Source organism: Primulina huaijiensis, chromosome 8 (assembly GCF_012295235.1).
Source record: "Primulina huaijiensis isolate GDHJ02 chromosome 8, ASM1229523v2, whole genome shotgun sequence".
Taxonomy (NCBI): Eukaryota; Viridiplantae; Streptophyta; class Magnoliopsida; order Lamiales; family Gesneriaceae; genus Primulina; species Primulina huaijiensis.
Window position 1 is genome coordinate 2,734,694 of NC_133313.1, and position 15,493 is coordinate 2,750,186.

General features: G+C 36.0%; 2 protein-coding genes across 11 annotated transcripts; both read left to right on the forward strand.

Moving 5' to 3' along the window:
• Nucleotides 1-6,051: 6,051 nt before the first annotated feature.
• Nucleotides 6,052-9,956, forward strand: LOC140983610 (ultraviolet-B receptor UVR8-like). Of its 10 annotated transcripts, XM_073450723.1 has the most exons (8): nucleotides 6,053-6,336; nucleotides 6,414-6,555; nucleotides 7,128-7,166; nucleotides 7,270-7,561; nucleotides 7,653-8,002; nucleotides 8,088-8,489; nucleotides 8,842-9,229; nucleotides 9,482-9,956. In XM_073450723.1, exons 4-8 carry the CDS (start codon nucleotides 7,340-7,342, stop codon nucleotides 9,722-9,724), a joined length of 1,605 nt encoding a protein of 534 aa, XP_073306824.1. In that variant the 5' UTR covers nucleotides 6,053-6,336; nucleotides 6,414-6,555; nucleotides 7,128-7,166; nucleotides 7,270-7,339; the 3' UTR covers nucleotides 9,725-9,956. The 10 variants fall into 10 exon arrangements, with proteins under 10 accessions (XP_073306822.1, XP_073306827.1, XP_073306828.1 ...); XM_073450721.1 differs by having other exon boundaries at nucleotides 6,052-6,555; nucleotides 7,325-7,561; XM_073450726.1 differs by lacking the exon at nucleotides 6,414-6,555 and having other exon boundaries at nucleotides 6,052-6,353; nucleotides 7,325-7,561.
• Nucleotides 9,957-12,012: 2,056 nt separating this feature from the next.
• LOC140983611 (probable pectate lyase 5) lies at nucleotides 12,013-13,849 on the forward strand. The gene is made up of 4 exons (XM_073450730.1): nucleotides 12,013-12,188; nucleotides 12,312-13,049; nucleotides 13,157-13,295; nucleotides 13,363-13,849. Exons 1-4 carry the CDS (start codon nucleotides 12,079-12,081, stop codon nucleotides 13,582-13,584), a joined length of 1,209 nt encoding a protein of 402 aa, XP_073306831.1. The 5' UTR covers nucleotides 12,013-12,078; the 3' UTR covers nucleotides 13,585-13,849.
• The last annotated feature ends 1,644 nt before the right edge of the window (nucleotides 13,850-15,493 follow it).

The window sequence follows — 15,493 nt, forward strand, 5'->3', positions numbered from 1 at the left end:
TATATATATAATCGTGGGTTCAAGTATAATTTGATTTTAAAAAAATGATGTAAACTAACCGGTAAACATAAAAGTCACTGAACTTGATCGACTCGGCGTCGATCTTGTTGGTGACCATGACGACAGCCGAAACCAGTAGGCAAATGAAAGTGATCATCCGAGCCGCAAGCGCCACCACAGGTGGAACGGCTGTCGATGGTGGCGGTGTCATTTCTCCGGCCTTCCGAGTTATATATATACGATGATTTGATTTATAAGTGCTGTGTTATATATATCATATCCATAACTTTATGCCTCCTTTTATAGACTTATGTTTGTGTGTATCAGTCGACGACTTTGAAACTTTCGTACCTAACCAAGTAACTAAAGTTTGTACTAATACGTACATAACAGTTGACTTTTGTTTTATTTTCGGTATTATTTCCTTGAATTATTTAGAGAAAGCTGATATTCAAATTAGGTGATTTGACAGTTTCATAGGATTTTTGTCACATTATCAAAAATTATAACTAGTGATAACAATATAACTATAATATTTTAAATCGTACAACGACATAAGCGCAATTTGTCATCGTTCTCCTAGCAGAGAGTTATAACAATCAAGAAGAAAAAAAAAGAGATATAGTAAGTAATAACAAGCGTCTTTAACATTTTAAATCATAGAAGTTCATAATTTATATTAATTTTTTTTATTTCTTTTGGCTTCAAAGCTTATTTTTAATTTTATTATATTCAGTTTTTTTAATAAAAAATGATAATATGGATAGCCGTATTTTTTGCCAAAAAAAGGTGTAGTTTAGAGACCAAAAGTAATTAGGGTCGGTGTAATGCCCGAGATTATAGCACTTTAATTAGACATGGATTAAAGTAATTGGGTAGAAATCCAAAGTCGAGGCCAGAACATTGCGCGCACATGCGCCAAAGAGTGGCGCGCATATGCGCGGAAGCCATATGCCGAGCCAGTATGGTCTCGCGCATATGCGCGAGGAGTCCAGGAGCTGCAGCCGCGAGACAGAACATCTCGCGCATATGCGCGAGACAGGGCGCGCATATGCGCGAGAGGGTGAACTGTAGAAGTGCCGAGTCCAGAATATCTAGGGCATAAGCGCGGAGAGGAGGCGCGCACATGCGCGAGTAGCTGACATGGGTATGCGCCGAGACAGTAGGGCTCGCGCATATGCGTCGGGGATGGTCGCGCATACGCGCGAGACGTGCAGTGCAAAGAGTTGTGCCACATTTTCTTGAGAATGCATGGTATATATATATATGTATCATTTCGATTTGTTCCTTCAAAAACCAGCAGAGAGAAGAACCGAGGAATGGTTGGAAATCCTTACGTCTTTTATGTTAGGAATTTGACATTTGCACCACATCCGTCCGTCAGAATTTAGATCCGAACATAATTTCGTGAACCTCTCGTTACAGGCTTCGACAAGACGTAAGTTTTACTATGTTTTGATATGAATTGAAATTATGGGATTGCCAGAATCGGATAGGATTCATATATGGTGTTCTTGACATAGTAGACATCGTATAAGTAAAACCGGATTGAAGAACAGATACCGTATGAAATTGTTATTATTTTCGGAAGGGATTTGATTGAGATTTGATATCAGATTTGTATTGTGATTGATTATGAGTTGAGATTGATATCAGTTGATAATTGTATTGCTAGATATAGTGAGATTGTGCGATTATGCCGTTGAAACCAGAATTTGATTTAGTTCTGATTATATCCAGTATTGATTTGAGTGGTGTATTGATACTATACTCCTCGATATTGTCATTGCCAGATTGAGTATTGACAGGCTTGAGTTCGAGAATTTGACAGAAAAAAAGGTATAAATCAATGTTGATCCGGGATTGCACAACTCGAGTTAGATTTGACTTGAGTTTCCCTAAATCACATACTTTACTTTATTGCATTGATAATTGGAATTGAATGAGATTGATACACTTGGGCTATTGATTGATGTATTGAGTCATAGGCTGATTCGCCTAGTCGTTGGCTGATTCGCCAAGTCTTCGGCTGATTCGCCAAGGCACTGGACGTGTAAATTATATCGATGTCGCTTATGAGTTGATTCATTCCTATCGCTGAGATTCGATAGATGTGTTAATGTCCAGAAACTGGGATCCCTAGATTAGAGATGAGTCGAGTCAGGAGTTGATTTACAGTGTTATATCCTTTCATGTTTTCAGAATTGATACATGTTATTGATAACTGTTATATGCTTTTGTACATGTTTTATATAATTGCATGTATACATGATTTATACTGGGATTATATCTCACCGGAGTTATCCGGCTGTTATCTTGTTTGTATGTGTGCATGACAACAGGTGGGACAGGATCAGGGTCAGGAAGAGGATAAGAGAGAGTCAAGATTAGCGTGGAGATCCGGACTTAGAAGTGAATCTGTTCCATTACTTGACATGTAGTAAATGAACAATAGTCATTATGAATCACTTTTGTACAGGACTTGTATCATAGACCTAGATATGGATCTTATATCTGAAATAAGATTTATTTCATTGTTGCGCACTCATGTAATTTTTTTTAAAAAAAATTTATGTCCCACATTTTCTTAATTTCTATATTAGATCTTAATAGTGATTAAAAATAAGAATTTGGTTCGGGTCTCCACAAATTATGTTAAAATATTTGCAATTAGTGTAACTTTAAAAATGTTAATATATTTAATTTATTATAGCTATTCTTATAAGTGGATAAACTTTTAAAATGTATCAATCACACATATATATAATGTATGTTAACTAAAATTATAGAAAATAATTAAACATCAAATGTTATATAATAATTAATATAAAATAAATTTTACTTATCAAAAATAATTATTATTTTCAATTTATGGGCCAATAAAATATTATAATTTTTTTATGTAGTGTAATAAATTTTTATTAAAAATTTTAATAAATATAATTTTAAATTTTACGAGGTTTTGTTATTGAAGTATGTCTCTTGTAAGACGGTCTCACGAATCTTTATCTGTGAGACGGGTCAACCCTACCGATATTCACAATAAAAAATAATATTCTTAGCATAAAAATTAATACTTTTTCATGGATGACCCAAATAAGATATCTATCTCACAAAATACGACATGTGAGAACGTCTCACACAAGTTTTTGCCTTGTTATTGAAACTCAAAAAATAAAATGAACGGGTAATTTAGATTTTAAATTATTGTTAGTAATAAAAAAATATGTTCTAAAAAATTTCAAATAAAAGAAAAACATATGGAGGAGAAAAGAATGAAAATTTTGTGTTTTATTGATATTATTTTTAATAGAAATGAAAGCGAGTGCAGGACCGAGCGCTTGCCGCTTTACCCAAAGCTATAGTTAGTGGTAAGAATGCAACTCAAATCTTTTAGATCGTACAATACCTCAAACATCACGTTTCAATTGTTATACCCAACATGGACAATTATTGCACCCAACAATCTCTCTCTCAATAATTGTTGCACTCATTACAAACAATGAAAATCGAACTCGTGACATTGGATCTGATATCAATTGTGGGACCGAGCTCTTGCCGATTTACCAAAAAATATAGCTAGTAGTAAAGGTGCAACTCAAATCTTTTAAATCGTACAACAGCTCATGTACCATGTTTCATTTGTTATACCCAACATGAAAAATTATTGCACCCAATAATGAGTATGTGAGTTTAATAGATTTCTGAATTAAATGTCAATCAAAATATTTAAATTGAATCAAATACATTTTTGACATTTTATAGTTGTACTTTAAGTTTTAATTTTTTTATTTAATATAATTTCATGAAGTCATTAATTATATATTGACATTTTGAATACCTATAGATTTTTGTAGAGTATTTAAAAATCAAGTTTGAACACCACATACTTTTTAAAACTCTACAAAACATTTATATTAACTACCACCAAATTTTTATATGATATATAAAAGTCTATATTATATACTCTCCGTAACAGTCATTAAAAGTCTAAAATCAACACTCCCCCTATAAAGCCCTAAAGGTAATTATCCGATAATTTGGTATAATTAGAAATAATCATTGGGTTGATTAATTAAAATAATAATTATGCCAAATGAATTCTGAAAGTCTGTTAAAAATATGTATTTTAAAATATCTGAGATTTAAATGATATAAAATACATATAAAGTTTAAATAGTACACAAGTACTAATTAAATGCAAAACCGGGATAAATGGGCATGAGTTACTATCGTATTAATTGTGCGATTATTTTTTTGAATTATAATTATTTAGTTGATTTTCAAAATTGTTGTAATTGATTTGAGCAATAATTATTTAATAAAACCGCATTGGTTGAAAGTTATAAATTTAAACGAGTCGTTGGATATAATATGCAACTTGGTCAAAGATTTAGAATATTATGACGAAATTTTGATAATTAAATTGATAAGTTGGATTTTTAGTAAATAAATTCAACTTGAGTAATTTTTGGGAAATACATTTATTATTTTAGTTTTGTGGACGAATTGTGAATTTATTAGACATGTTATCTTATTTGTTAGACCGAGGAGATTAAAGTTGAGATTGTTGTGGTTAAAGTCGGTTTATGTATCTTACAGTTCGGTAACATATGAACGTAACATATAAATTATGTTTTAGACATATTTATATGTTTTATAGTTGTTAATGTGTGAAGTTATATGAGTTGTTAAATGCTTTGTTGATTTTATGTTAAATTATTTGACATAATTTTACGGAATGATATTATGGCATTCACGCTATCACTCTTTTGACTCTTTCATCTTGTTATATTGTATTCTTGACAGACGTGGTTATTTCGAAATCAGCTGGCGGGTTTTAAGTCGAGTTATCTTTGATACTGAAATTATTATTGTTTATTTTCTTGATATATTTTCTGTGTGATATGTACTTGAAATATTGACATTATATATTGTTATTTATTGTGCCTTCCGATTGTATCGTTATCGGCTGTATGGAGGCCGAGTCGTGGTATTTGATTGGACACAACACGGTATACCTTTCATACTTGATAGGACGGTTTAGTTGCATGACGATGCAACTCCCTTATGTGTTGTTGTTCGAGCATTACTCATGTTGTCGTCGTACCGTTTATTGGCTCATATTCTCCTGTTGTAATCCAAAGCAGTTTTGCAACAACAGGAGAAGGTTTTGCCCGTGGAGCTCGTGACTGAGATAGGATTTCTCGGTGGCCAGAGTTGAAGTCTCCTGATTAATCCACTTTTATTATTTTGGAGGTTGGTCTGTTTTATGTCAGCCTCTATTAACCAAGGTGATGCCACGTGCTTCTGTATAGTGATTTGTAGTTGTTATGGCTCATTTGGATTTATTTTATGTTGTTGTGAGCCTTTTCTGCTACATTTGAACTGCTGCTTGTGAACTGCTGATTTGAGTCTTGTCGGCATTTGTGTGTTATTGTTTATGAATACCGCAGTGGTATTTGAGTCTTTTTTTTTTTTGCACGTATTTTAAAATTTTTTGGATGTCTTATTTACGAGAAGGTCATTCCCAAATTTGTCCAAGCCCTAGGGTATATTTTTATGTACTTCAAATCATTTTCCGATGCAGATTTAAATTAACATGTATCAATATTTAGGAAAAGGAAAATTGGTAATTTTTGACTTAAAAATACAATTTTTACATATAAAAAACACATGTGTATCCGAGAAGACTCACAAACAGTCTCGGAGGCATAGACAAATTGGTAAAACTTAGGATGACGTGAGTTGATATTCCCCGGCATCGTGTGATCGATTCTCAATCACTAAAATATTGTGGAGTATGTTATGAGGATTGGTGTTTGATATCTTTTTCTCGGATTTTTATTTATTTATGCACATCTCTCGATTTAACTTTCAGTTTGGATTAAAAAAAACCACCATATGTAAACCTTTTAAGAAAAAAAAAAGGAGAGAGAAGATGCAGAAGCCATAAATCAAAATAAGCTGACACCTCAATTTTTTTGTGTTCCTTCTAAATTACACTCCATCCGAAGGAGAAAATAAAGGCTTATATAAATAACTTCACATATTCACTCGCATACTATCTTTTCTCCGCAACTATTTCTTTTATCTTTTATCTACATCTCTCAACAGAGATTTCTTCAAAGAAAACATCCCATCTAGAGAACCATTTTTTTTAACCTTTAATCATATCATATCTGAAAATCACCGGAAAATATCACCACTAAAATCGCTTGATCAGATAGAGACCCAATTCAAGATTCTTCCTTTTGATCGGAATTGTGACTGTTTTTGGTGATTTTTTCAACTGATGTCACATGGGTTTTGAGGAATCATTGGCCCCTTTTGCATGTGAACTACGTTTCTGAGTTTTGTTTATTGATCTGTTTATATATCCGATGTACGGAAATATGCTTTGTTTATTGCAGTTGTGTAAATTGTCACTTGATCTTTGGTGTTGAATGAAGAATCGGACTTGTTTTTATTGATCATCTGAAGATCCTTTGACACGTGGATTGTTAAAGATTGGGACTTTTGTGGTCAAATTGTGTGTGGAAGTGGTTGATTGTGGTGATCACTCTTGTCTAATTGTTATCCGATCATTATTAATGTTTTAAATTAATTCACTATCTGAATTTGGGTATTGCAAACCTTTGGGATTTTCTTGATGATGAGTGTTTTTTATTTTTACCTTTTCGGTTTGAAAATTCCTTTCTTTTGGTTGTGGAATATGCTATATGGAACTTTTGGTGTGCTTCAAGGCACAGTATTCTTTATTTACGGCAGACGTATAATTTAGAAGTAACCTTTCTTGTGAAGATGCAATTGCTAAGTGTTTGATTGCAAGATACTATTTGCTTTGATTCTTCTTGTTTGATTGTAAGATATGATTTCTTCGATTCCTCAGATGGGCTTGCGACTTTATGATTATTTCAGTTTAATTGTCCACGATGTATTGCTTGCTTGGTGAACCTGCATTAGTTCTTTAACAACTTTTTACACCACTGAATAACACCGAGTGACAATGTTGATGTGGGAATTTACATGCAATGATCTGGACTTGTATGAACAATGTAGTTTGGTATTGTATGGTATTGTTCAATCAAGGTACGTTTTTTGATGACTTTATTGTTTTACTGCAGGTTTCGATAAAAATTCTCTGGTCAACTCATAACTCAAAGGTATGTCTCGCTCCATCATGATAAGGGCTGGCTTCTTTGGTGAATTGAGCTTGAATTCGAATAATGTGACATAATGGTGAAAGATATATGAAAATCTATGCAGGTGCGTTTGTTTTGCGGAGAATTCAATATTCATTTCCCCTAGTCGGGCACTGCAGGAGTAAGTGGTGCTCATGGATGCCTCTACCGGTGGAACCTCGAGTGTTCAATACCATAACATTGCAGAGCAAACAATTACTTCACTGTCTCCCCCTCCTGTAACATATCAGAGGCAACAACGTCATTGTTTTGGAAATGTGAGCCCTGGGGAGTTTCCATTGTCTGCCAACCCTTCCATCGTTCTTCATGTCCTTACCGGCTGTAATCTGGATGCCCAAGATCTTGCAAAACTTGAGGCAAGTGTGTTTTGACTATATATTCTTATAAGCCCCTCGAGTTTGATGTTCGAATTGATGATGCTGCTGATTATCATGATTCTTTTTGCAGGTAACATGTTCCTTCTTTAGGCAGCCAGCGTACTTTTCCCCCGACCATGAGCTCTCATTATCAGAGCTTGCAGCTCTTGACATGTGCCAGAAGAGAGCTATTTTTAAACCTATGACATTAGAGCAGCGTCAAGATTTGAAACAAAGATGTGGGGGATCTTGGAAACTAGTCTTGAGATACTTGCTGGCTGGAGAAGCATGTTATAGGCGGGAGAAGTCACAAGCAATAGCCGGTCCTGGCCATAGCATTGTCGTGACTTCTAAAGGAGCCGTCTATTCATTTGGTTCAAATAGCTCAGGACAACTTGGACATGGAACCATGAATGAGGATGCGAGACCTCACCTAATCAGGTTCCTAATTTACCGTTATTGAAGTTGACAACTGTAACACAAGGGTTGCTGATATAATAATGTAAGTGTTCTTTTTGTGACGCAGATCCTTGCAAGGCATTCGTATTATTCATGCGGCAGCAGGGGCTGATCGTACAATGCTAATTAGTGAAACGGGACGGGTCTATGCCTCTGGAAAAGATTCATTTGGGGAAGCAGAATATGGGGCTCTAGGAAATACATTAGTAACTACTCCCAAACTTGTCGAATCTCTGAAAGACATCTTTGTCGTGCAAGCTGCTGTTGGAAATTTCTTCACCGCCATATTATCTAGAGAAGGCAGGGTCTACACATTTTCTTGGGGAAATGAAAACAAACTTGGCCATCAAACAGAGCCAAGTGACGTGGAGCCCCGTCTGTTGCTGGGGGCGCTTGAAAATATACCAGTTGTTCAAATTGCGGCTGGATACTGCTACCTTCTTGCTTTGGCTTGTCAAACCTCTGGCATGTTAGTCTCTTATTTTGTTACTTAGAATTTTGGGGTGGAGGGAAATATAAATTTTAGAAAATTACATGTAAGCTTTCAAACTTCCTTAGCACAAATGCCTCCCCCTTGTCCCGGCTGGAACTACCCCCGTCAATATTGTTTGTGTAAGTGTTTTAAGGAAAGAATATAGATAATCTTGGATACATTTGGTCGTTGCTATTCGAAACTTTCTGCACATGTTTTTAAAAGGTTTGGTCTGTTTCGGGTGAGAATCGATTATCACTTTTAATTTTTCATAATTTGCCCATTTCCTTTGGTTTCTTTTGTTTTTTACTTCTCTGACACGGCTTGCTCTTCTTGGTTGACATATCAGGTCAGTGTACTCTGTGGGTTGTGGATTGGGTGGGAAACTTGGACACGGCTCTAGAACTGATGAGAAACAGCCGAGAATAATTGAACAGTTCCAAAATTTGAATCTTCAGCCAACAGTAGTTGCAGCCGGTGCCTGGCATGCTGCAGTGGTCGGAAAGGATGGAAGAGTTTGCACGTGGGGTTGGGGACGATATGGTTGCTTGGGCCATGGGAATGAAGATTGTGAATCAGTTCCTAAAGTTGTCGAAGCACTAAGTAATGTCAAAGCAGTTCATATCGCGACTGGTGACTATACAACCTTTGTCGTCTCAGATAGTGGCGACGTTTATTCCTTTGGATGTGGAGAGTCATCCAGTCTCGGACATGATACCGCTGCTCCTGATGAGCAGGTTCTTTTCCAAAATTCCAATTGATTTTTTGTGATAATTTCTTTTAAGTTCATTCTCAAACTGCAGGATAAACGATAGACAAAGACACTCTCTCTATACATATGTATATATATGAATGTAATATTTAACAGTGCATTTTAAACTAGACTTCACAAACTCTATTATAATGATATTAATGCTTAGCCAAATCCAGTTGCAGGGAAACCTCAATATATCCGACGCTAACAAGTGAAGATTTTGTTCTGAACGCAGGGAAACCGGCATTCAAACATACTGAGCCCGGAGCTCGTATCCTCGCTAAAACGTTTGGACGAAAGGGTTGTACAGATCAGCCTCACAAATTCCATATACTGGAATGCTCATACTTTTGCACTCACGGAATCTGACAAACTATACGCATTCGGCGCGGGTGACAAAGGACAACTGGGTGTGGAGCTCGTTGCAAACCAAACCGAGAGGTCGAACCCAGAGATGGTCGATATCGATCTCACGTAACAACTCGTCCCCCGTGTTTATTGCTGCACATCTGTGTTTTATTTAACATTATTAATCATGTGGATACCATCAAACATTGCTGCATTTACTCTCTGTATTTCTATGTCTATTTCATGTAAATAGAAACAAATGATTGTGAAGAAGGTAGGAAGGATTTAGGAGATGTGGAATCATTAAAATGTTAGAAATTCTTTAGCTCTTTGCCTCAGCCAGTAAATATTTTTTCTAAAAAGGACATTTGTCAAGGTTTTTATGATTTTGACCATGAATGAAAGAATGGCTATAGTAGTTTTTTTGTAAAAAAAAAAAACATTTTGACAAAGAAACTGTAGTTGTTATCTTTCTATGCGTACTGACAGACCAATGACTAAAACCATGGTTATGACTAAAAAAAACATTATGACAAAGAAACTGTAGTTGTTAGACAGACCAAATGACTAAAACAATGTTTATGACCTACAATCTGTGAAATGGGTGCCCTACCAAATTCAAACCTTGGTTTTATCTTCCACACAAAGTAAATCATGTTGAAGCCTCCAACATTGTTTTTATATAGCATATTCGAATGTTAGATTCACTTCTTAAGAGTTATAAACATCTATTTTCTACAAGCATTTCGATACGACTCCCCTCCTCTAAACTCATTGTCGATGGCCTTACCTCGCGCTGACCTCGATAACCGTGCGAGTTACGTGCAATGCATGTTCTTATTAGCAAAAGAAAGTTTTGAACAAATGATTAATTTCGAGAAGTTGGGCATTGCCTATTTTAGATATGGCAAAAGAATGTGAACAAATAATTAATTTCAAGAAATTAGCATGGCATCTTTCTAATATGGGTGTGCTTAGTAGCTCTTTGCTATCATGGAGTAACACATGACCCTATCCTCCACATGTGCATTCCCCAACTCAACCAACACAAACAAATTATTGAACTTGTGGCTAATGTATAATATATCCAAAACTTAGGAAAGAGGATAATGGAGAAATCAATTCAAAATATCTATAATCAATCTTTCATTATAATATTCTAATTCTACGACAATATGTTCTTTCTATTTCAAATATTTTAATTGTCGGGGAGTAACAAGTGTCCATGCAAGAAGAGATATAGAAACATGACTCTTTGATTGTTGTGTCGTTTAAAATATCTGAGTTTCACAGTTATCAACCACTATAACTTTTGTTATAACAACAATCGTTCAATCCTATCATGAATGTATACGTAGTATGTTGCATATAACATTGTTAGTTTTAATCATGTCTTGTCTAGTGTTTACTTTGAAGATGATAAAAATTGTACCTAGTCATATTATTATGCATCAATTCGACTAAAAGAAATAATATTTCTTTAAATTCGAATATAATAATAGTGGCTAAGATTTGTTTTGAAATGCGACAACATTTAGTGGGCCGCGAAAACAGAGAACTGTCCACATGGGAGAACATTGCTCCCAGGCCCAATTAAAAATTCCACGTCATCAAATTGACCAACATCGATACATGAATTAATTTTTTTTTAATTTATAAATATATAAACTGGCCGGGTTTATCAGAAGCCATACCCCAAAACCATGTGGAATTTATTTTTCCTACCTTGCCATTTAATAAGTGGGGGGCCTACAATTTTTATTTAGAAGCCAAACTAAATAATTAAATTTCAAAGTTATATAAATAATTACAAGGTGTCAGCTATACAAAAGAATCGAGTCGACTTAAAAAATATTCGATATTGAATTACTCGATTCAAACACAACCTAGTATTTGATCGAGTTCGCATAGGACATATCAACGCAAGAACAGCGTGAGCTGAATCTGAAAACACTCATACATTGCAATAATGATCTTGCATAGCGAGCTTCAAACCAAACGGAATAGCATTGAGTTCTGCAGCAACCACTGAACCCGGATGGAACACTGGGCTGAAGCCACGCAGATAATTCCAATGTAATCTCTAATAGTTGCTCCCACACTAAAAACATTAATTGCTGATGGAAACCTGCACCAACATCAAGTCTAAAGTGTCGCAAAGGAGGTTTAGTCTATTTCGATTAGTTCAAAATTTATAAATAGATACAATTGTTAGAGACGATCTAAACATGTCATTTCGAATAGTTCAAAATTTAAAATATTTGAATTAAATAGTTATTTCATATTATATCTTTTCATAAAAGAGAATGTACTGCATCATATCCACATGGAAAGATGCATAATTTCAAATCATACAGAGAAAGTAGGGCCAAATTGCCCATCCATTAAATTCTTCCAACCTATATATAAATCATCGCAACGAACTCGAACCAAACTAGACACAGGCTTCTTCATTTTCCAAATTTCCCCCCATTTTCACCAAACATGAAAATCCCACTTTTCTTTGTTATATTACTTCCTTTATTATTGAATGCAGCTTCCATATTATCTTCACCAGTTCAAGATCCTGAACTAGTAGTCCGAGAAGTCAATGAGTATGGACTCAAAACACATTCTTGAATTCTCGAATTTAGTTAAACATGATGATTTAATTTTTTTTTTCCAAATTGTCTTGGTCGATAACATGCATTTAGTGTAACAGTGTATGTATTTTGCAGGAAAATCAATGTATCAAGAAGGAACTTGGGATTTCTCTCATGCAGCACGGGTAACCCGATGGACGATTGCTGGCGTTGCGATCCTGACTGGGAAAAGAACCGCCAGAGACTCGCGGACTGCACCATTGGGTTTGGAAAACACGCAATCGGTGGAAGAGATGGCAAGATTTACGTAGTCACGGACTCGGGGGATGATGCAGTGAATCCAAAGCCAGGAACTTTACGTTATGGTGTCATCCAAAACGAGCCATTGTGGATCATTTTCGCCCGTGACATGGTGATCAAACTCAAACAAGAACTCATGTTAAACTCATTCAAAACCATTGATGGGAGAGGAGCAAGTGTACACATAGCTGGAGGACCGTGCATCACCATACAATTTGTAACAAATATCATCATCCATGGAATAAATATACATGATTGCAAGCAAGGGGGGAATGCGTATGTTAGGGATTCACCCGAGCATTATGGATATAGGACAGTGTCCGACGGAGATGGGGTGTCGATATTCGGGGGGAGCCATGTTTGGGTCGACCATTGTACGTTGTCTAATTGTCGCGATGGCCTGATCGATGCCATCCACGGCTCCACGGCTATCACGTTGTCGAATAATTACTTGACTCATCATGACAAGGTCATGCTTTTGGGGCATAGCGATAGTTATACACAAGATAAGAACATGCAAGTAACCATTGCTTTCAACCATTTCGGAGAAGGGCTCGTGCAGAGGATGCCAAGGTATTACAGGGCGATGAGACTTATATTTCTTAAAAACTCATGATCATAGGGTGTAAAAAATTTGGTTTCGGGCCTAAAGTTTAGGATTTTGTTGCCACGTTTTGCAGATGCAGGCATGGGTATTTTCATGTGGTGAATAATGACTACACACATTGGGAAATGTATGCAATTGGTGGCAGTGCAGATCCTACAATAAACAGCCAAGGCAATAGATTTCTTGCACCAGACAGGGTGGAAAATAAAGAGGTGACGATTTAGAAAAGTCGCCCCTTCGCCTAAATTCCTAAATCGGCACTAAAATTTGCTTTTTCAGGTGACCAAGCACGAGGATGCACCCGAAAGCAAATGGAAGCAGTGGAATTGGAGATCAGAAGGAGACCTTATGCTAAATGGGGCATTCTTCACTCCATCTGGTGCCGGTGCCTCGTCTAATTACGCCAAGGCATCTAGCTTGAGTGCGAGACCATCGTCCCTGGTGAGCTCGATGACCGACGGAGCCGGTGCACTCAGCTGCAAGAAAGGTAAAAGGTGCTAGCCGCCTTCTGGCCGTGTCCTCAAGAAAGCCCATTAACAAATGGGGTTTCAGAATTTGGCCTATTAATTGAATTTTAGAGATGTATCAGTTTCGGTTACTTAACTACCAATTGTAACAACCTCAGCCTGTCCCTTTCAAAATGACAAACATTTAAGAAAGTATATTATATCTTATATAAATGTCAGTCAAGTGTAAACAAGGACTGGTGAGTTGATCATGGAACTTTATCAATGAAATATTTCAATATGAGAAATCAAGTTCTTAGCTAGAGTTCGGCTTCCTATTCAATATTTTGCAATATGAACGTAACTCTTAAATCGTTTGTGGATATAACTCAACCATATCTTGGTTTTTATCTCTTTTTCACTTAGAGCAAGATAAAAATCTTAGGCACATATGTGTTAAAAGATTGAGACTTGAATCTAACTCAAGTCCAAAAACTAACTAAAAGGTGACATACTCACGCCCAAAATGAACAACTGGAGCGTGGAGACATTAACGAATGACTCAACTATGGACAGTCCAACATATAACGGTGGGTCTGGGCTCTGATATCATGTTAAGATTGAGACTTGGATCTAACTCAACATCAAAATATAGCTAAATGAGATAAGATTGTCCAAATCAATATATGTAACTCTCAAGAACTCTATTCAACCGAGGTGGGACATCTTAACAATATGGAAGTTTAGTTTTAGCTGCTACACCATGTCTATCATATCTGATCCGACTACAATCGCAAGTACAAGATCTAGAAAATGTCAAATTTAATCGAGTTTAAAATGTTACATTAGGTATATGACTTTAGCTTACTCGGGACTCAATTGTGACAAATCCCTTCCTACTCAAAAAGAAAAGGATGGGTTTCATTGGTCCGTTTATCATGCATACGACACGTATAATTTCCAAGTTCGACACTATGAGACTATAGCAGAACAAAAATTTTAACAAGCAAAGAATTACATCTCTCTCTGTACTCTGTGTGAACTATATCGTTCCAATCTCACATAAAGTTATTATTCAAGAAATTAGTAGGTAAAGAGTGACATTATTGACTCACATGGGGGTTTCCCTCACATGGAGAATGATTGGCCGATAATCAATTTAACAAAAGACAAAAGCTAAAAAGCATTTAGGCCACTTCACAAACTTCAGAAAGGACCACGTTTTAGTCTGTGCATTGAATTCCCATCAGTCAATAAGACAATAACAGCACATTGGACGAAATTTCATTGAAACTTCAATGTATCTCTCTCTGATCTGGTTCTGAGAACTAGAGAAAGTTAAAACCCTATTGTCTTTACTCCTCAACTATCACTAAATCTAACACGGTGCCATGTAATTCTCTTTTCACATGAAATCAGGGGCGAACTCAGGATTCTTATCGTCGAGATGGGTTCCGGCCCCAGGGAAAAAAACGATAGTAATTAATACTAAATTTTCTAATATAATGACATGATTATCGACATATGTTTTATCATAAGACATGCATGCGACAAATATCTGATTTGTGTACTGGTTATCGGAAGGATGGTTACCATTTGAAAGGGATCCAAGGAGTCATAAATGTAAACCACCAACCCTTTATTTATGACAACATGGAGGTGGCAAAGACACGGGGTTGCCCACTTAGGCATAGGCCCATAGATAGGATATCAAGATTCAAGAATTCAAGCCTCCGTCGACATTTACTGCAAGTAAATTAATGATGCATACATATGATCCAAGTGCCAGCGTACGCAGACCGTAGTTGCATATGAGATGAATAGTGTGACCCATTATGTCATACAATTTAACAGTAGGGTCAAGAGCAATCCAGCTTCGTATGAATGGAATATCCCGTCCCCCATTTTAGACGCTAATTCATCGTCCACTTCAGTAAAAGATCAATATATTTTTATCTTTCAAT